At 40.3% G+C, this 21,699-nt stretch overlaps 2 protein-coding genes across 4 annotated transcripts; both read left to right on the top strand.

Moving 5' to 3' along the window:
- Positions 1-874: 874 nt before the first annotated feature.
- On the top strand, positions 875-18,238 carry ahcyl1 (adenosylhomocysteinase-like 1). Of its 3 annotated transcripts, none has more exons than XM_005478152.4 (17): positions 877-1,511; positions 9,678-9,792; positions 10,054-10,197; positions 10,881-10,981; positions 11,091-11,193; positions 11,455-11,549; positions 11,649-11,755; positions 13,067-13,183; positions 13,284-13,347; positions 13,445-13,533; positions 13,675-13,745; positions 14,044-14,138; positions 16,083-16,181; positions 16,332-16,400; positions 16,556-16,634; positions 16,794-16,914; positions 17,015-18,238. In XM_005478152.4, the coding sequence occupies exons 1-17, from the start codon at positions 1,320-1,322 to the stop codon at positions 17,019-17,021; spliced, it is 1,668 nt and encodes a 555-aa protein (XP_005478209.1). In that variant the 5' UTR covers positions 877-1,319; the 3' UTR covers positions 17,022-18,238. The 3 variants fall into 3 exon arrangements, with proteins under 3 accessions (XP_003444870.1, XP_005478209.1, XP_005478210.1); XM_005478153.3 differs by lacking the exon at positions 877-1,511 and adding an exon at positions 7,205-7,350; XM_003444822.5 differs by lacking the exon at positions 17,015-18,238 and having other exon boundaries at positions 875-1,511; positions 16,794-16,918.
- Positions 18,239-18,351: 113 nt separating this feature from the next.
- On the top strand, positions 18,352-21,257 carry hspa1b (heat shock protein family A (Hsp70) member 1B). The gene is made up of 2 exons (XM_003444823.5): positions 18,352-18,693; positions 19,207-21,257. The coding sequence occupies exon 2, from the start codon at positions 19,229-19,231 to the stop codon at positions 21,146-21,148; it is 1,920 nt and encodes a 639-aa protein (XP_003444871.1). The 5' UTR covers positions 18,352-18,693; positions 19,207-19,228; the 3' UTR covers positions 21,149-21,257.
- The last annotated feature ends 442 nt before the right edge of the window (positions 21,258-21,699 follow it).

Genomic DNA, 21,699 nt, shown 5'->3' with positions numbered 1-21,699 from the left:
GGCCACCTGGAGAGAGCAAACGAGTTTAACGTTTTCTTCAACAGGTCTAGTTCACCCTAAGCTGCTGCTACCTACAACTCCTAGTCCACAGGTGTCAAAAGAATTTGCCCTTCTTTTCCCCAATTAAACTCCATGGATCAGATTCCTCCATATTTGATTAACACCCATCCGCTTGACTGTGACATCTGGCCAGATTAGGAGACAGCTGGAGAAACTGCAACAGGGCAAGGCATCAGAGCTAGCCAGCTGTCTGTGATCCTGCGTCACATTTATAATGCGAAACAGGAGATGGTAAAGAAAATATCCTGTCTGGTTGGCTGCCCTCATTTCACATTAATGTGATGAATGTGCTGGGGAGACTAGACTCATCCCACCTGAGAAGGCTGGTGAAAACAACTCTTGACCCATATAAAGAATTTCAGAAATATAGGATAGATAAGGCCTTTATAACCTTATTACCTTTGAAATTGCAAATACAACATTTTGGTCATGCTGCAGTCTTATAGAATTTTAAATTCAGTTAATTATCTTATTCAACGAGGCAGCTGAAACAACAAAGTAGTCATGTGTAGTCGTGTAGATTTAGCCGGAGGTTGGCTTGAGTTCCCCTTTTCCCTGAACAGGACCTCCCAGGTAAAGCATCGCGATTAGCAAACTCTGCCAATCAGGGGCTGTATCTTGCAGACGCTGGTCCCCGATCAGCCAATCACTAAAATGTGGGCGGGGCTTGTGTTAAGAGCGCTACGCTGATTAACAGAGGGCTGTATAACAGTCAAGTGTAGCACTAAGCATAAAAAACAGAACAAAAGAAAAAAAAACTGCAGTGCTGAACATCTGACATTTAAGCCTCACGAGTGACGAATAAATGATGTAATTTCTTATGGGTAGCGAGGCCTCAGCCGTTACACATTCAGCAGTCACTTTCCTGTCCACTGGAGCTAACTGGCTTATCACCGCCTACACACTGCCCACTGGTTCGTCTGACAGCCTCAACAAACCGCCCCCTCCCTCCCTCACCTTGGGAGATGTTGCCGTCTGTGGATGACAGCAGACCTGCAGGACCGAAGCAAGTGGCCGTGTGAGTCTTTTAGAAAGTAGATAAGGGAGAAAACAGCGTCATATCTCGTGAAGTGAGCTACTTTGTTAGCTTTGCTCCGTGGTGTAGTGCTTCAGCGTCGGTTCGGTCATTTTAAGCCACGAAGCTTTAGCCAAGAGAGCAAGAAGACGAAGCTAAGGGTATTAGTTTCAACTCAATCCAGAACCGGCTTTTGTTTCCCCCCTCTCCTCTCCAGTAACAGTATCGATATCACTCGGATGCAATGACAGACACAGTTGTGGACAGCAAGACGGAGGTTAAACAGGGCACGAAATATGTCAAGGAGACCGAAAACGTTGCGGAAAAATATTCCGTGTTGACTGTCAGCAAAAACAGCAGTGATGTGAATATGAACGTTGGAGAAATGACTTCCGCAGCGTTCACCGCAGTCCCCACACTGAAATCCGTCAAGAAGGTAAGAAACGTGATGCTCCCAGCAGTCACTGCCATTGGGCACAGACACAGTAAGGAGGGGATTTCACGTTGATACGCATCGTGCTGCAGTGAAGTCCAAGTGTAGGCAATGTGATGTACTGTGTTGATGTATTAATTGTTAATAAGGCGCAGTGTGAATGTCTGCTCCAAAGTTGTCATTGGGAATTTTGTTGGAGGTTTAATGCATTCTTCACTTACTTGAGGTGAGGTGGGAAGTGCAAAAATGATCTTAAACATTTAAAGTACCCATATTCATGTATCTTAGAAGCCAGCTATTAAGGAAAGCTTTGCTAACTGTCTCATATGTAGTGTTACTCTAATAATACCTTCTACTGTGTTATTACTGGGGCAAGAACATATAATTTTAAAGACAAGATGATTGTTAAAATCTGTCTTCAAGTTGCCTTCCCGTCTGTTTAAAGCACAATGTCAACATTATGCCAGCAGGCAGGAAACAACTAAAAGCCAAGCTGAGCTCTTAAACCTCTGATTTAAGACCTCAGCAAAGTGCAGAACTACTGTGTGAGGGCTAACACAACTGAGTCTGTGGGGTCCTCCAGTTGAGTAGGGGGGTATTTAATCAGGTGTACCCTTTTGTTGTGGGGAAAAAAATAAATCCACCATAAACTGTAGTTACAGTTACAGAACCTTGAGATTTGCAAATGTGTAAGAACATGGGAACTGAACCTAAACTTTTATCACATTAATGTGTAGTGAGCTCTATATCTGTCTTTAATTAGTTCACATGTGCAGGTAATGAGGACATCATCAGTGTTAGTTGGAGGAAAAGCATCATGAACATGCAAAAGCAGCACAGGGTGCACCTGTGAGAAGAACCTGTGAATGTTGAGTTTCTTGCTTGTTATATAATCTGAGAAAACAGCAAAACCCACATGAGGTGGCTCTTCACAGCATCTGGTACCCGCTAGTGGATAATCATGGAACTCCTGATTAGAGGCTTCTTTTTCTGTTTCTCAGAACAAACCTGCTCAAATCTCTGCAGACTTTTCTGCCAGGGAAGTTTTTCCTGATCATATGAGGCTGTGTCACAGAGTGGTGATTAAGCCCTCTGGAACTTTTTAGTTATAATGTCTGGCAGCTGTGTTAGTAATATCAGATATATTTCAGTTCCTCAAGGTGACCTCTGACTTCTGATACCCGTGGTTCTTTGAGGGTGACTTTGCCTGTGTTTGACACCTATTTTTATGATTCACACATCTGTGTTATGACCTAATGTTAGCTGCTTTTCACTTTTAAATACTGGCATATACACTTATCAGTCATAACATTATGACCACTTGCCGAATATTGTATTAGTCCCCCTTTTGCTGCTGACCCACTGAGACATGGACTCCACTAGACCCCTGGAAGGTGTGCTGTGATCTCTGGCACTAAGATATTAGCAGCAGATCCTTTAAGTCCTGTAAGATGTGAGTTGGGGCCTCCATGGATCAGCCTTGTTTGTCCAGCACATTCCACAGATGCTCAATTGGATTGAGATCTGAGGAATTTGGAGGCCAAGTCAAGATGTCAAAATTGTTGTGCTCCTCAAACTATTTGTGGCAGGGTGCATTATCCCGCTGAAAGAGACCATCAGGGAATACTGTTTCCATGAAAGGGTGTACATGATCTGCAACAATGCTTCGGTGGTATATCTCAAAGTAACATCCATGTGGATGGCAGGACCCAAGGTTTCCCAGCAGAACATTGCCAGCGTAGGGCTAGTTTGCCCTTATCCCCTAGTGCATCCTGGTGCCAGGTGTTCCCCAGGTAAGTGCACCTGGCCATCCATGTGGTATAAAAGAAAATTATACAACATAGAAAATTATTCATCTGATGCTTATGTGCCCATTGTTGGTGTATTTGGGGGTACAGGGGTTAAGTATGGACACCCTGACTGGTCTGCAGCTATGGAGCCCCATAACCAACAACCTGCAATGCTCTGTGTATTATGACACCTTTCTGCCAGGAAAAAAAAACCCATTAACTTTTTCATCAGTTGGAGCTACAGTAGTTCATCTGTTGGATTGGACACACAGGCCAGCCTTCACCCCCCATGTGCCATTGAGCCTTGGCCTCCAATGACCTTGTCGCTGCTTTGCTACTTTATTCCTTGGACCAGTTTTGATAGATACTGAACACTGCAGTCTGGGAACACCCCACAACAGCTGCAGTTTTGGAGATGCTCTGAAACCGTTGTTTACCCTTCATAATGTTCCTTGTCAAACTCGCTCAAATCCTTACATTTTTTTCTGCTTCTAAACTTTGAGGACAAAATGTTCAATAGCTCCCTGATATATTCCACCCACTAACAGGTGCCATGATGAAGAGATAATCAGTGTTATTCACTTCACCTGTCAGTGGTCGTAATGTAATGCTTGACTAGATTTAGATATACCTTGCTACTACCAGGTTGGATGTCCCTTTGCCTTCAGACCTATCTTAACCTCCTAAGACCCGAATTCTTCCACGACATGCATTTTTAATTTCTCTTTGATATTTGGGCTGATTGGGGCCCGATAAATGTAAAAACAAAGAATTACCAGATTTTTTTTTTTTACCTTATTTTTGTTTTTATGAAAAATCAGAGCCACATGTGAGGATATCCTTAAAAATTTTGATAGAACAGTAGCAGTATAATGTCCTCGTAAATGGATATCAGGCCCTTGAAGAGCAAAATTGAGTATTTTGGTCTAAATAACCCAAAATGTGATGTCCACATATGTGGACGGCAGGTCCTAGGAGGTTAAGTCTTTGTGGCATAGATTCAGCAAGGTGCTAGTTCATATTTATCATGTATAGCATCACACAGGTACTGCAGATTTGTTGAATGCACACCCATAATGTGAATCTCCCGTTCCACATCCCAAAGGAGCTCTATTGGATTGAGATTTGGTGACTGTGGAGCACATTTGAGTGCACTGAACTCATTGTAATGCTCGTGAAACCAGTTTGAGATGATTTGAGCTTTGTGAAATGGTGTGTTGTACTGATGGATGAACCCATTAGAAGATGATTACACTGTATTATAAAAGGGATGGACATCAGCAGCAGCAGCATTACTCAGGCAGTCTGTGACATTTAGACGATGTGTTCAAAGTGTGCTAAGAAATCTCCCCACATCACCGATGTAATTTGTTTTGAACTTTAGCACGTATTATTAGCCACATGTATATGCCTAAATTCACTAAGTTGCTGCCATGTGATTGGCTGATTAGATATTTGTTCATATCAGGTGTACCTAATTAAGATATCAAGAAAATGAAAATATCGGCTCATATGTGTTTTAACAAAGAGTATTTCAGCACTCAGGAGTAAACTTACTTCATGCCACCTGAAAAACACAAATGCACAAGTGGTCTCGACTTCTGTCTTATTATGTAATCAGGGTTGAGTTTACTTTTTTTGTATGATGCCTTAAAGATCCACTTATTAGAATTCTGTGAGGCTCATCAAAAAACAGTGTCCACACTGAAACATCTGGTTTACCTTGTTAAAGGAACAGTAGGTTTCTCGCCCTTGAACTCACTCATAAGTGAGCTACAAGCAATGTATAATAACGCAGTGTGGAAAAATTGCACTAGGTATGTTTGTTATTCCTGTCATCTTGTCTTTGTGGCTGTATTTGTGAATTGAGTAAGTTTAAACAAAGTGTGTTTATAATAATTGATAAATAACTGAATAATAAAAACGCCTGTTTTCTCAACATCGTAGACTTCAAACTGCTAGCTCACAGAATGCAATAATGTGTGGACTGTGAGCCGCCTCAGGGTGCCTGATGAGAACATATTGGATTGTAGGAATGTGAACTGCGCTTATGAAAACAAAGCACTGTGTTATGAATAAATGTGAGAGCCCGGTGTCAAACTGAGCAGTCTGTTTGCATGAAAAAAAAGAAGAATGATTAAAGAAACTACTGTAAATGATTGGAAAAAGTGTCAAACTGATTGAAATCACAATAAATGACATATTGAAAAGAAGACTGAACTCAGCAGAATTACTACATTGAAAGGTGACGTGAGTAAACAAAGTCAATGCTACAAATTAAAAACGAGTGAGTTAGTGTGAGGGCAGATGAGTCAGAGAACACCAATCCTCTGCCTCCTCTCTTTCTGAATCCATCTAATGGTTATGTAATACGCCCCCTGGGAATGGGACTCGCTCACCGTGAATCTGTTCATGCATCATCATATTTATCTGATTCCCGTGGGCTGCTTTGTAGGATCTGAAATGTGATGATACCTTAGCTTCACTATCTCATCCTGCGTGTCTGCCAACATTATGGAAGACATTCATGAAGGTCAAACATAACTTTTCCCCTCCTGGTAAGTGGTAATGAAGACTGGAAAATGTAGTGTGGTAAAACAGCACAGCAAAGAAAATGGGTAAAGTTAAAGGTGAAGCCGGGGCTCAAGCAGGAATGATTTGGGTTGCCCTGCTGCCAGAATTGGATACAGAGACATTCACATTCATCTCTAAAGACTCAGACATAAGTATGCTTTGAAAAAATGTAAAGATAAAATGTACCTGGCACATTCTGTGTTACATGTGTACACTTACAGTCATTTCCAGTGAAGGAACAGTCATCATAAGGTTAAAAATAAAGCACATTCAGTAGTTTTACAATTTTCCATTACCTAGGTTCTGCCCTTGGCATTCACTAAGTACAGTTTAATTACAGTATTTGTTATCAGGAGTTTGGATTTCTGAATAAGCGACGCAGTAAGATAATGCAAGGGAATAACAGCTTGACAGTAAGATTAGGATTCTGAACTGCTTTAGGGACTTATGCTCTTTACTTATGTAAAGGTCAGATAGTCTTGGAGAAAGGATTAGTAGAGTTGTATTTTTTTCACAACACTGTAATCGGTCATGCATGTGTTGATCTAAACAGTTGCCTTTGCACACCAAAGGAAGTACCCTGATTTGAAAACTGCAGCTGGACTTCACTCCTTTGAGTGTGTCACTGCACCATTTTTACTTATATAAATATTGCAGGCCACATGTCTTTGAACCTGTTTTAATCACTGTGAGTAGTCTGTATACAAAGATCAGGTGATGTGGATAAGACTGTATGCCTTTTCCTCAGGGCAGTGATTTAGAGCACTAGCTGTGTCTGACTAAGTAGCTAGCGTCGCCTTATGTCAGGCCTACATTGAGCCCTTACAACACTGACTGAAAGTCACACTCCATAGCTTAAGTCTTTGACCTGGCCTGCTATCTAGGAGAGAAAGGGTATTTTTAGCTGTAGGGACTGCATGGGATGCGTATTGATGCAGCAGAAGGCTAATGGAAACAGGGTTTAATTCCTTCTGTCAATCTCTGTTTACTTTAGTTGTGCAAATCAGGAGCATAGGTGTAAAGTAAGAGCTGAGGCAAATTTGTTTATTACTTTATGTGCATGTGATTTTGAAACAGTTCTCGTTCGTGCGCAACCTACATACATACCTGAATCTTTTTGCATTTGCCGCCTCAGCAATTACAAAGTCATCATAACATACAACCTGCAGATTTTAGCGTCAAGTTGTCAAGGGCATAACCGGAGAGACTAAAGAGAAAGAGAAGCTTGGTTGGAATAAACCCTCCCTTTCTCTCTAGGTCTTTCTCTCTCTCATTCTCTCTCCAGGTTGGCCATTAGAAATCATGATAATAGGTGGGAACCTCCCCCTGGCTCTGCCTGGGAGTGTTCTGGGATAATAGCATCAGGGACACCTAGTACTACTGCACAGAGGACACACAGCAACAGGCAGATAGGCTGGAAAACGGAAGAGACAATGGCACACAAGCATGGGCATGGGCATGGGCATGGGAGAGAAAGGGTGAGTTGCTTCTAATGTATCACTGGGAACTTCTTCTAGATACTAGATAGCTCAAACACACAGGAGCCTTAGTATTTTTTGGCAGTCACAGGTTTTTTGTCTTCTTTCTGCAGTTAACAGAAACTTTTTTTCCCTTGAAACATAAATTTCAGTTTACCTGCAGGGAGTAGTGCAATTTTTCCTAGTAAACACCAAGGTTATTCACACAGGTCCCCCGTGCAGGCGTAGCGGAAACATAATGCTGTCTTCACCAACGCTGAGTAATTCATCATTAATTAGATTAGCCTCTTGATTTTGGTTTGAGTATTGAGAGAGAACAATGCAGTAAAGCTCAAGAGACTGTGTGAAATGTCTGTTGAATCCTCAAGGCTGAAAAGTGATGCAAAGTAAACATAAAAGTACTCATGTTGACATATTTTGTGAACATATGAGATGGAGCGCACTCACAGTTGTGAAAACAGAGACATGCAGAGCTCTCCTCAGCTTAGCCTGTCTCACAGGCTTCTTGAGTTTCTTTATACCGACACTGTAGGTTTCTGAAGCCCAGGTGTCACTGCTCATGGAAAGAGGCATTGTGGGTTAAAATGCTGAGTAAATAAGGTTAGTGATGTTTTAGGCATTTTGACCACACTCAGTCATTTTAAGTTAATGAAGATCATTGTAATTAGGATAAAAGCAGAGAATTAAAGTTATGGTTATGTTAGGGTGTTTTCCCTAGTGATTGTGCATTATGCTGATGTTAGCCCATTCAATCAGCCTCAGCTTTTTTGGGGATTTTGTTGATGTTTAAGCCATGTGTAGCTGTTGCATCCACCCGTAAAATGTTCTATCAGAACTAAATTTGTGTATAAAGAAAATCTGTTAATTTGATTTTGTTTCAGTATTGTGTTATTACTCTCCATAATTGTTAACAGTACGCTCTACCTGAAGGACATAGCTACAGGTTGATGTATGTGCAGTGTACACACACATACTCGAGTGTGATCCGACTCACTCTTGTTAATCTGGGATACATGTCTTCCCGGATTCTTCATCTGTGTGTTGTGTCAACTCTGTCAGTCTGCACTTGAGTTTGCAGTCCAAACACATGATATGAAGACTTAAATAGGAGACAAAGGGAATTCTATGCATTGCCACAATTTATCACTGACTCATAGTAAATGTTTAAGGTAAAGTTGTGTAAAGATCTATCCTCCCGAAATCCTCACTCCTCGACTGCATGACCATGAAGCCCATGAAGAATTAAAAAGCTCAAGAAATAAGAATACCTTTGAATAGGTATCATGAACTTTGGACATGGTCAAGTGAACCATTTTCTTGTAACATTTTTCATTGAAAAAAGTATTTTGGAAAACGCTTCAAGCCTTTGTGCGTGGACACTAGGCATGCTTTTATGACATTATACAATGTTGTGATATTAAACAGTGTTGTGAGAAAGACAAGTGGCACGATATCATGGATGAGGTCGCAGACTTTACACAAAGACACGGGTAGAAATTATTGGAAAGGCAGACAGTGATAGTACATAGTAATGTTTAGGTAACATTGCTTTTGTTGGTCCTTTCATGGAAGATAATGGTCATACTTACTGAGCTCGCTAAACTTGCAGTAGTTGTTTTTCTGCCATCATTAGGTTCTAAAATTAAACAAAACAAAAAGGTACCAGAAACATTTCCTAACCTTCTGTTTCCATAAAGCACTGAGTAGCTGAGCTGCCTGTGATGTTGGCCTAAACTGTCTTTCATACAGTCCTCTATTTACCCATCTGTGATCAGTTAAAATCAGTTCTCCAGTGCTTTGATTCAGAGATTCGACAGTTTAGACTTTTATCAAATGCTGGGCTAGAAAATAGCCACACTAGCTGTTTGGTGATCCAATTTATCTGTTTCCAGATCTTTCATCTTGGGCCCTTTGAAGGCTTGGATTGACACGATGAATCACAACCAACAATAACTGAAGCGCATGCATTTGAACAAAACGTAAATCACAAGGGAGGATCTAAAAATAAGCATCAGCACCCTTGGTCTTGATCCACCTGTGATTTCCTGTAACAAGCTGATTTGTCTTTAGAAAGGATAATAACAGAAACAGGACAATGAATGCAAACATAAACTAATGAAGTGTGAAGGTACTGTGTTAGGTATAGTGTCATCACTTTTAACATGTGATGATGATGATACCTTGTCCCATTGACCTCCACTTGTCCCATTGACGTCCGATAAATCCATAGAGATATATAGAAGATTTCATACATCAAATCGCTAAATATCTGGATTGTTTTGTTTTTTGATGTTTACAGTGTGGCATTTTTCCTTGGCTCTCTGCAGATCCAGTTTGCGAATGCAGAGGACAAACAGGAATTCAGCAAGTATCCGACCAAGGCAGGGCGCCGCTCGCTCTCACGGTCCATCTCGCAGTCCTCCACAGACAGCTACAGCTCGGGTACTTTCACTTTCATTGTTGAAAACTGAGCAATTACTTCAGTCCAACATAAAACAAAACAAAACATTTATTGAAGTTCACTTAACAGTTCTTTGATTGAATTATGTTTGCATGTCCACCTGGAAAAGCTATCCATATACATCACAAAAATACACACTGTAGCTCCAGCTTTTACACAATGCATTGAAAGCATAAATTTCACAACTGGCTCTTTTGTATGCTTTACCACAAAAGTGACCTTTTGTGCTCTCTATTTGTAAGCTGCATCCTACACTGACAGCTCCGATGATGAAACTTCTCCCCGGGACAAAGCCCAGGTCAACACCCACGGCAGCAGCGACTTCTGTGTGAAGAACATCAAACAAGCTGAATTTGGGCGCCGAGAAATTGAAATTGCAGAACAAGGTGTGTATGTATCAGACCTCACTGGCGCATTGTGGACATTTCAAAGCTGAAAGAATTTTTACCTATGATTGTCTGTACTTTGATCAAAACAGGTTAAAGTTTTCTTATGAAATCCTTTTTTCAAACAGGACGATGTAGTTTAAATTTTAAAAGATGGCCACATATTGATTTTATTGTGATGCAGGTGTGTAATAGGGTAGTTATGTAACTACACTGTTACACACTATATGTATTCCTTCATTGTTCGTCATCTTCTATTTATTTTAAAATATAGATTACCTGGTGTCTGTGGTTTATGACCCAAAGCTGGTGTTATTCTGGAAACATGATGATGTTTCATTTGATCTTTTCTTCACAATTCAAAACACAATGGTGTGGTTTCTTTTGCTGTTTCTCTGTTCTTGTCTGTCTTTCTGCCTGTTTACATTGCCCATGTGAGCGATAAGTAGGCATAAGTGCCTGGCAAGTGTTGTTCAGCCTTAAAACCTGGGTTGCAACAGCTGTTGCTAACATTGTTGTTCAGTTAGTGCCCATTTTACAGCCATATACTGCACATCCGCCTTCTAGGTATCGTTTGTTTTTGAATTCGAAAAGGTCTTTCCTTCTTATCTCGCCCAAAACAAAACCTGGCCTTTGTGTTCTCTCAGGTACCATTAACTGCTGCTTGATCTGTTCGTCCACAGACATGTCTGCCCTGATCTCCTTGAGGAAGAGAGCCCAGGGGGAGAAGCCACTGGCTGGGGCGAAGATAGTAGGCTGTACCCATATCACTGCTCAGACAGCAGTACGTCCGCTCATCCTACTCATCAGCGGTCCCTTTAATGTGACATCTTTTTGTCTTCTTATCTCTGTTACTTTTTTCTTTATCTTCATATTTCATTGGTCCTTCTCAGGTCCTGATTGAAACTCTGGTAGCACTCGGTGCCCAGTGTCGCTGGACTGCTTGTAACATTTACTCCACTCAAAATGAGGTGGCTGCTGCTCTTGCAGAAACGGGTAAGTATAATAAAGAAGCAAGAAGAGGCCTATTAACAATAGGGTGGGACAAAAAATAATTAATTCCAAATAACTTTGTACTATCTAAAATAAAATAAAGTATTTTTTCTTTGCTTTATTGATCATAAGGTTAGATGAACCCAAAGAAAGCTTAAAACTTAAGAGCACTTTGCACCTCTCCTTTCACTGTGTAATGTGCACTAATGGAGCTGTGGCTCATGCTGTCTTTGCCTGTAATTATGTGTGCTTTGTTTCCTGCAGGGGTACCTGTGTTTGCATGGAAGGGTGAATCAGAGGACGACTTCTGGTGGTGTATTGATCGCTGTGTCAACACTGAAGGCTGGCAGGCCAATATGGTATTACCTGGATAGTCATGTGATGAATTTAATGCCTGTCTTAATCTCTTGCTCTTTTCTGTATGCACATCTTCCATGTTGACGTTTTTTCCCCCATAGATCCTGGATGATGGTGGAGACTTAACCCACTGGGTCTATAAGAAGTATCCCAGCGTCTTCAAAAAAGCCAGGGGCATTGTGGAGGAGAGTGTCACTGGTGTTCACAGGTCAGATGAGATCATAAATCTAGAGCTTTAGTAGAGTTTAAGTTTTATCTGCAGCACGTGCCTTTTTGTATTTTGAACTACAATTTCTGTCTGGTAATTCTTTTTGGTTTACATTGGTTTCATTATAAAATATGTCAGTAAGACCCAGGCTGTATATTCTTTACAGCATAGACATGTGCTTATGGCAGCCTATTATGAATTATAAATAATTAAGCTTGTCGCAGTGTTTTTGAGCCATTTAATACTCATCAGCTCTTTGCAGATTAAGTACTATATATACTGACAACAAAATATAAAAGTCAAACTAATGTAAATACTTAATAAATTAAAAGACAAAGGACAAATCATTGTGCTGTGACAGGTGCACTGGTTAGAACTGTTAAATTATATTTAATGGATATTTTTTTTAAATTCTAGTTAGAATTTTATATCAGTTGTGTAAAACATTTTTAAAATGATCAAAACATACGCTAAACAAACTAACTATACTGCTATTAGCACTACAGTGGCAGTTACAGGATCAAATGACCTGAACATAACTGGGATGTACTGTTCAGCACGTAGCAGCCAACAAATACAATTAATTTGCAGCAGTGCTTTTAACACATGGATTTGACTTTTAGTGGAGTGTATTTGGTATCTATGTCTTGAACACTACTCTACTTTGGAGTTTAAAATAAATATAGAAACTATCCAATATGGTCATTTCTCTGGAGTTTCAGTTATTTTAAACTAAGCTGCTTTTATTCCCTTTTTTTTTTTTTATTGGTATTTCCTTATTTTTTTTTCCTTGAGCTAGAGATGCGCTAGAAGCAATTTAAGCTCTCAGTGATTACATTTCATGATGAATGACTTTGAATGAATGGCTTGTATCTGTATCAAAGGCCATTATATAAATCATATTCAGGTTTTTCATGCACAGACTAATTTTTTGGTCATAGGTAAGGACAAATAAAAATCACCAGCACTGCATTAAAATTATTTTCTGTTTAGTTTTGCTTATTGGAGTTTTATGTGCTCAAGCATGATGTTCGTTTTTGTGTAGCAAATGGTTTAAAATGACAGGAGAATGCATACATTTCTGTCAGTTTTACTGATCAGCTGTGCTTAGTTGATGGAAGCCTATTTGAAAAGCATGGCAAATGCTGGTCGCAGCAACTCTACGGTAAATGCAAAGCTCTCAGTGGACTTCATTAGCCAGATATTCTGCCAAGTGTAAGGTCACACAGAATTGCATCCTCGATTGGAAAGATTCACGTGTGTTCGGCCAGCATATATGCCTGAACATGTTTTCCCCATGTGTCCTTTCAGATTGTACCAGCTGTCTAAGGCTGGCAAGCTGTGTGTGCCCGCGATGAACGTGAACGACTCGGTTACCAAGCAGAAATTCGACAACCTTTACTGCTGCCGTGAATCTATCCTTGATGGGTGAGGAAAATTAATCACCAAGAAAGTTGCTGTTATGAAGTTTTGTTGTATTTGGAGCAATATGGTCACGATGATGTGTCGCTCTGGTTGTCTCTGCCAGCTTGAAGAGAACTACAGATATTATGTTTGGAGGCAAACAAGTGGTTGTGTGTGGGTATGGAGAGGTGAATCATTCTTTTATTAAATTTTTTTTTACCTTTAGATGGAATGACTTTAACAAGTCCAGCAGATCTTTTTAATGCACTGTTTTGTGCTCTTTAGGTGGGGAAAGGCTGCTGCACTGCTCTCAAAGCTCTTGGAGCCATTGTGTGCATCACAGAGATCGACCCCATCTGTGCCCTGCAAGCATGGTGAGTCACTGACTCTCACTATTTAGCATTGCTCACCTGTGCATTGCAAGCTACAAACAAGTGAACATTATCAGTGGGTTTTTTCTTTCTTTCTTTCTTTTTTTTCTAATCTGGTCTTCCTTAATATGCATGTCCACACAGCATGGACGGTTTCCGAGTGGTCAAGCTGAGCGAGGTCATTCGGCAGATGGACGTGGTGATAACTTGCACTGGTACTGTACCCCATGCAGTGACATCCATTACTTCTGCTTTGATAATCACATTTTCAGCATGTGTCTTTTTAAATATTACAGTTAAGGGCTTTGGGTGAAAACCAGATTTTTTTTAAATCAAAATGCTCAGATGCTCTTTGGTTTAGTGTGTTGGACAGGAATATGAACACCAGTACAGATATAGCTGTAACTCCATCGCTATAGCAGCAGCACAAGTTTAAATTTAATTTTCGTCGGCTTATTCTCTCTTCGGTGACTCTGTTAACAACACCTTACGTGTGTTTTTCTTCAAATACAGGCAACAAGAATGTCGTCACCAGAGAACAGCTTGACCGAATGAAAAACGGCTGCATCGTCTGCAATATGGGACACTCCAATACTGAGATTGATGTGGTAAACTTCAGCTTTGAGAACAAAAAACCCCACAAATACCCAATGGATTTAAAAAGCTTCTTAAGCACAGTTACTTAGAATAAACAGGAGGGGAGCCTAAATAAGTGAAAGTGAAAATTTAACATGTGTGAAAATTCAGGCACTAAATGACAAGTAAAACACAGAAAGGAGTCTGTAAACAAAAAAACATCCTGTTCTCTGTGTTGTTAATTTTTCAGTCAAAAATGAAATTTGAAAATGATCAAGAGTGACTTAATTTGTTTTTCCTCATTGAATTTCCTGTGGCTTTAATATCTCAATTTAAACATCCATAAGTAACATCTCTGTGTGCCCCTTTGTTCCAAAACATACAGTAAAGATTGTAAGTTTTTGGACTATGACACAGTTTTTGTAGTTTCACCTCTGTTCACTACCACACGCAGGAAATGTTTAGGAATTACAACTATTTTTATACATACTTCAACATTTTCAGAGGCTCAAAAGTAATCTGACACACTAAAAACATTTAAATATAATGATTTTTTAAATACTTGGATTAAAATCCTTTGGAGTCAATGACAGCCTGAAGTCTAGAACACATTAACATCACCAAATGTGTGTGTTTCTCATTTGACATGCTCTGCTAAGCCTTTACTGCAGCCACCTTCAAGTTGCTGCTTGTTTGTGGGTCTCTCTTAGGTTTTGTATTCAGTAGCTGAACACAAAACTGGCTCTGTTGGTGAGTGACTTGGCCATTGAAGAATTTCCCATTTCTTTAAATTGAGAAACTCTTGGGTAGTTTTTGCAGCATGCTTTGGGACATTATCCATTTGATCAATCAGTTTTGCAACATTTGGCTGAATCTGAGCAGAAAGTATATCCCTGTATACTTCACAATTCATCCTGCTACTTCTATCAGTCACAACAACAAACGTTAGTGACCCAGTTCCACTGGCAGAAAGCCATGCATGCCCATCCCATTACACTGTTGCCACCATGTTCGAAGGTTAGTATGGCATGTTTTGGATTATGAACCTTTGCTCTTCATCTTCACACTTTTCTCTTCCCATCATTCTGGTACGAGTTCATCTTGGTTTCATTCACCCAAAGATGTTTTTTCCAGAACTGTGCAGGCTCTTTTTAGATGTTTTCTGGCAAAGTCTAATCTGGCCTTCCTCGTTTTATGAGTGTCACCAGTAGTTTGCACTGATTTTGAACGCTGTATTTACATTCATAAAGGCGTTTCTTAATTGTAGATTTTGAGAATAACACAGCTACCTCCTTGAGAGTGATGTTCACTTGGTTAGTTGTTTTCTGTAATCTTTCAGGCCTTTTGCTGTCACTGAGGTGGCCATTGCATTCATTGAGACTGTTGATTTGGTGACTGCTGAAATATTTGCTCTCTCTCTGACACCTTTGTTTAATTTTTTCAGCTTTCACCGTCTGCAATGACCTCGAGTCAAGAGCATGAAAAGTTAACCAACAGAAGTTCAACACTTGAAATTAACTTGTTTTAATTTATTGGGGAATAAAAAGGGAACAGTCCTCACATGACCACGAAATTGCTTGTCAGCCAATACGCCAAGTCCTTTTGATCCTCTGAAAATGGGTGACTGTGTATAAAAATGGCTGCAATTTCCTAAACAGTTAGTGCAATACTTTTGTTAAATCTCTTAAATTAAAGCTTAAAGTCTCCACCTTATTCACATCTTGATTCTCTCTTTTTTTAGTTTTAAGATCTGCTGTGATACAGAGTGTAGAGGTGTATAGAGGTAAAACTAGAAAAAATTGTATGATTGTATGAATACTTATGGACCTGGCTGTACTTCTCAATTTCTGTGAATTCATTGGAAGAAGTTTCTAATTCAACGAGTTCCACTATTCTTTGTTTACATGCTAACATAGCCACATGGAATGCCCACATGGAAATGTTAGCACAATGGTGTTTATGTCTTTTGTCCTCAGGCAAGCCTGCGCAGCCCTGAGCTGACCTGGGAGAGGGTTCGCTCTCAAGTCGACCACATCATCTGGCCTGATGGAAAGAGGGTTGTCCTGCTGGCAGAGGTAGTTTTCCTTAATAGCCTTCACAAAACTGTCTTTTAAATTCTCAAAATTTGTGTTTGTATAACTCATAACTAGGTTGAAACAGGAGTTTATCCAGCACTAAACAGTTTTGTCAGACATCTTCTATTATTTTATTTTATTTTTTTCCAGGGTCGCCTCTTAAATCTGAGCTGCTCCACAGTGCCGACATTTGTGTTGTCTATCACTGCAACAACTCAGGTTAGTAATTTCTACTCTTCCTTTAGAGCCAGTGACATTAACTTCTTGGGCGAGTAAATGACAGTGTCCCTTCTTACTAAACTACCTGCAGTCTGCAGGCACATAGTTTCCCAGATTGTGAGTCATGTAAACACTGTGTGCTCTGTTTTTTGTAGGCCCTGGCACTGATTGAGTTGTTTAATGCTCCAGAAGGACGTTACAAACAGGATGTGTATCTCCTTCCAAAGAAAATGGGTAAGAATCAGCCTTGTTTAAACTGAAACTGTGCTACTTCACTTTGGTATAGAAATGATAAGCAGTATGTACTGCTTCTCTGAAAGGCTGCTCATTGTTGCCACCCTGTGGCTTCACTAAAAAGATCACAGAACACACATTTTGTCTCTTTCCCCCCAGACGAGTATGTGGCCAGTTTGCACCTACCCAACTTTGATGCCCACCTGACAGAGCTGACTGACGAGCAGGCCAAATACATGGGCCTCAACAAGAATGGCCCTTTCAAACCTAATTATTACCGGTAGGTGCTCCTGCCTTTTTCTGCTTCTATCTATTATCATGCACCAGTCCATATTTTCACTTTTTAAACTGTTTTTTTGTTTTGTTTTTTTTCTCCACAGGTATTAATGAGAATGGCCGATCCTCAACGCACAGTTACCCTGCAACAAACAGAGATATCTATTTTATTTTCTAAATAGCTACAGAATGGAGGAATTATTTTACTTATGCTGAATGTAACTTATTAAAAGCACCTCAGAAGTAGAGTTAAATGATAAAAAAAGAAGAGTAGAAAACATATAACCAACTAACATTTTACATGTCTTGTCAGGTGTTTAAACAAAAGCCTACTTGCATGCTTTGATGTATGTGCACGTATTTAGTTGCTTCAGATTATGTTACTAGATAACAGAGTTGTTGATTTGTTTGTTTACCCCATTTACGCACAGTGCCAAATGATGGCCGTAAGAATGAAACAGAGGATACCTTTTCGATTTTGTCTGTCGGTGACATTAAGATTTGCCGGGTACATTCCATGAGCCAGAGTTTAGGCTGAGCCAAAACAAACTCTGTGTTACAACTTAGATTATTTTAGAAATGTTTGTTTTTATATATACGTCAAATAATCCGTTTCAATGGTATCTGCATACATGCCCTAAAAGGTAACATCCAGTCATCCTTTTTATTATAGCAGTGCCGTGATGAACTGTTGCTTGTTTCATAAACAAAATGATGAAGTCTTGTTTATTCAGATGATTATAAAACGTCTTGTGATCGAGTAATGTCGTTTTGCTAATGACAGATTAAGATGTTGTTTTATGTCTGGGTGTGGAGCAGCTGTAGGCTTTCCTAAAAAGGAAGTTGGAGAAGGCTTAGGGAGAGCTGGTAAAACACTTTTTGACTGCTTTATCTTCCCTCATTTCATCCCAAGTTTCCATTTGCTCACTTGAATTCCAGACGCCTCACTGAAGAGTTTTTCTGACTGGATAGTACCTTTGAGGCCATGATATGAATGTGCCTTTTAAATGATTTATAACAACATAATACTAGCGCTGAGCTTAATTATATGAACCATTCCTTTTTGTAAAACTGCATTTATTAGAAGTACATTAACTGTCTTCCTTCCACTGCTTCTGGTTGTAAGTATAACTATAATGTATGAGCTGTGTGTTGGTAAAATATATATATATATATATTAGACTTTATGTCAGGCATATGATTGTAGTCGTCTTAATTTGATCCAACAAGATCACTTTAATATTTCATGTGATCAAAATGACATAAGTGTATACTATCTATGTAAACGATTGCATTAAATCAGCAATAAAGCGAGTCTTTTTACCATGACAAACTGAGACCAGAGAATGAAGGAGAGGCCTTTTGTGAGTCCCTGGCTCAGTAGGTAAATATTTTGGATTATTTTGGGGATAAAACTGACATTCATGGGTGCTCACACTTCAACATAACACATCACAATTCCTAAATGTGCCTTACTGCCACATTCTCCACATTGTATCCCTCTGAGTCGGCCCTGCTGGCTGAGGGTCAGATTGCTGTCTCACTCTGGAATATTCACCGGCCCTCGAGCACCGGGCCAGCTGCATTAGTTTCTAATATTAACACTTCAGTCATTGAGGAGGAGGGGGCGGGAGCATTCTGGAAACCTGGTTGTAACTATATAAGCAAGGAGCCCCAGCCAGTCTAGGTATGAACTCCAGAAGAAACACACAGAGGCAAAAGCTGACACGAAGGAAACATCCCCGGGATATCCTTCTGAGCACCAGAGAGCGCACCACTGAAAGTAAGTAGCAACACTGATTGGATAAAGTTTAGACTGTAGAGACAGTGAGGACTTCTTTGTGTGGGTGTCTTACTCTAATTCACTCATTTCCTAAAAAATCCAAAACTTTAACAGTTAGGTGCAACAGTGTAACAGTTATACTTGATATTAAGTCTTTACTCATGAAGGATAGTCTCTAAGTCCTAGTCTGAATGTTTATTTATTTAAATATTAAAATAAGGCTACATATGAATAACCAGATACCGATCTATAGTTCACTTATTTTTTTTAAGTGAAGCATTTAGATTCACTGGGCTTGTGAATTCTAGCCCTCACCACTGTAAACTACTACCTAGCGATTAGCTTTAACGATTACACAGACAGTGTGCTCTTAGTTCTAAGTGCAGCTCCCTGACTTGGGTGTGACAAGTGCTCAAACTTTATGTTAGTATTATTGGAATAAACATATTATTAATACTGAAAACTATCAAAAACAGGACTTTATCCATTTAAATGTCTTCTAAATCTGTCTAGGAACTTAAAAGAAACCGGCGAAATGTCTGCACCAAAGGGAGTATCCATTGGCATTGATCTGGGAACCACCTATTCTTGTGTTGGGGTTTTCCAGCATGGCAAAGTTGAGATCATTGCCAACGATCAGGGCAACAGAACCACTCCAAGCTATGTGGCTTTTACTGACACAGAAAGGCTTATTGGAGATGCTGCCAAGAACCAAGTTGCAATGAACCCCAATAACACAATCTTTGATGCCAAACGGCTGATTGGAAGAAAGTTTAATGACCCAGTCGTACAGTCCGACATGAAGCTCTGGCCTTTCAAGGTGATTGACGATAATGGAAAGCCCAAAGTCCAGGTGGAATACAAAGGGGAGACCAAGGCATTCTATCCTGAGGAAATTTCCTCCATGGTCCTGGTTAAAATGAAGGAGATAGCTGAGGCCTACCTGGGACAAAGGGTGTCAAATGCAGTCATCACAGTGCCAGCTTATTTCAACGACTCCCAGAGACAAGCTACCAAGGATGCTGGGGTGATCTCTGGACTAAATGTTCTTAGGATCATTAATGAGCCCACAGCAGCAGCCATTGCATACGGCCTGGATAAAGGCAAAACAGGAGAACGCAATGTGCTGATCTTTGATCTTGGCGGAGGCACCTTTGATGTGTCTATTCTGACCATTGAAGATGGCATCTTTGAGGTCAAAGCCACTTCAGGAGACACACACCTTGGTGGGGAGGACTTTGACAACCAAATGGTCAAGCACTTTGTAGAGGAATTTAAAAGAAAACATAAGAAGGACATTAGCCAGAATAAGAGAGCAGTGAGGAGACTGCGTACAGCTTGTGAGAGGGCAAAGAGGACCTTATCCTCCAGCACTCAGGCAAGCATTGAGATTGACTCTCTCTTTGAGGGAATTGATTTTTACACCTCCATCACAAGGGCACGTTTTGAGGAGCTCAACTCAGATCTTTTCAGGGGAACAGTTGACCCAGTTGAGAAAGCCCTGCAGGATGCCAAGCTGGATAAATCCAGGATTCATGAAATTGTCCTGGTCGGTGGCTCCACAAGAATTCCCAAAATCCAGAAGCTCTTACAGGACTTCTTTAACGGCAAAGACCTGAACAAGAGCATTAACCCAGATGAAGCTGTAGCCTACGGTGCAGCAGTCCAAGCAGCTATCCTCATGGGCGACACCTCAGAGAATGTCCAAGATCTGCTGCTGCTGGATGTGGCTCCCCTGTCTCTGGGCATAGAAACCGCAGGCGGTGTTATGACACCTCTGATAAAGCGAAACACCACAATCCCCACAAAGCAGACTCAGATCTTCTCCACATACTCAGATAACCAGCCAGGTGTACTGATTCAGGTATTTGAAGGTGAGAGAGCCATGACCAAAGACAACAACCTTCTTGGCAAATTTGACCTCACAGGTATCCCTCCAGCTCCCCGAGGTGTTCCACAGATAGAGGTAACATTTGACGTAGATGCCAACGGCATTCTAAATGTATCCGCTGTCGACAAAAGCACCGGCAAAGAAAACAAAATCACCATCACCAATGACAAGGGCCGTCTCAGCAAAGAAGAGATCGAGCGGATGGTGCAGGATGCTGAGAAGTACAAGGCTGACGATGACATCCAGAGAGAGAAGATTGCAGCAAAGAACACGCTGGAGTCCTATGCCTACCAGATGAAGAGCAGTGTTGAGGACGAGAGTCTGAAAGGTAAAATTAGCGAAGAGGATAAAAAGATGGTCATTGACAAGTGCAACCAGACAATTTCCTGGCTGGAGAACAACCAGCTTGCAGAGAAAGATGAGTATGAGCACCAGCAGAATGAACTCGAGAAGGTGTGCAGACCAATTGTGACAAAGTTGTACCAGGGAGCAACACCGTCGGGAAGCTGCGGCGGCCAGGCAGGAGGAACCTCCCAGGGCCCCACTATTGAGGAAGTGGACTAAAGCTATTCACCTCAGCATATCACACTCATGGGAAAATTTATGACTGCGGTTTAGAAAAAATAAATGATTTCAGTGTTGTTTCCTTTTCTACAATAAATCTATAAAAGTACATCTCTCCTCATTATTGTTTGTGATAAATAGTTTTTTGAACATGGAATAAAAGAATAATAAAAAAATAAACAAGTGCTAACCTTTTTCACAGATGCACATGATCAAAAGTGTTTATAATTTTGAGAATGGCCTCTCTTTAAAACCATGTACCAATGAGAGTACCAAGAGTTTCTGATAACAAATTCAGACTTTAATAAATCTGGGCATGGAATTCATAAAGGTAGTCAATAAGTATTTTTGTTAAAGATGGTTGACAAACCTTATTCAGACATTCTTTCACATTTCTTTTTCCCTATTCAAGCTGTACTTAAAAAGTAATATACAAGATAGAGTCATTCTAGGACAGACTTGTGAGGAGCTTTATAGACAAAAGGCAAGTTCCCATGTTTAAAGGTAAAGCATAAAAAAATGTATATGAAAACATGTTAGATGCCAAACAA

The sequence above is a fragment of the Oreochromis niloticus genome, linkage group LG20 (assembly GCF_001858045.2).
Source record: "Oreochromis niloticus isolate F11D_XX linkage group LG20, O_niloticus_UMD_NMBU, whole genome shotgun sequence".
NCBI lineage: Eukaryota > Metazoa > Chordata > Actinopteri > Cichliformes > Cichlidae > Oreochromis > Oreochromis niloticus.
The sequence above is the reverse complement of the archived record's forward strand: the minus strand, read 5'-3'. Positions and strand labels throughout refer to the sequence as shown.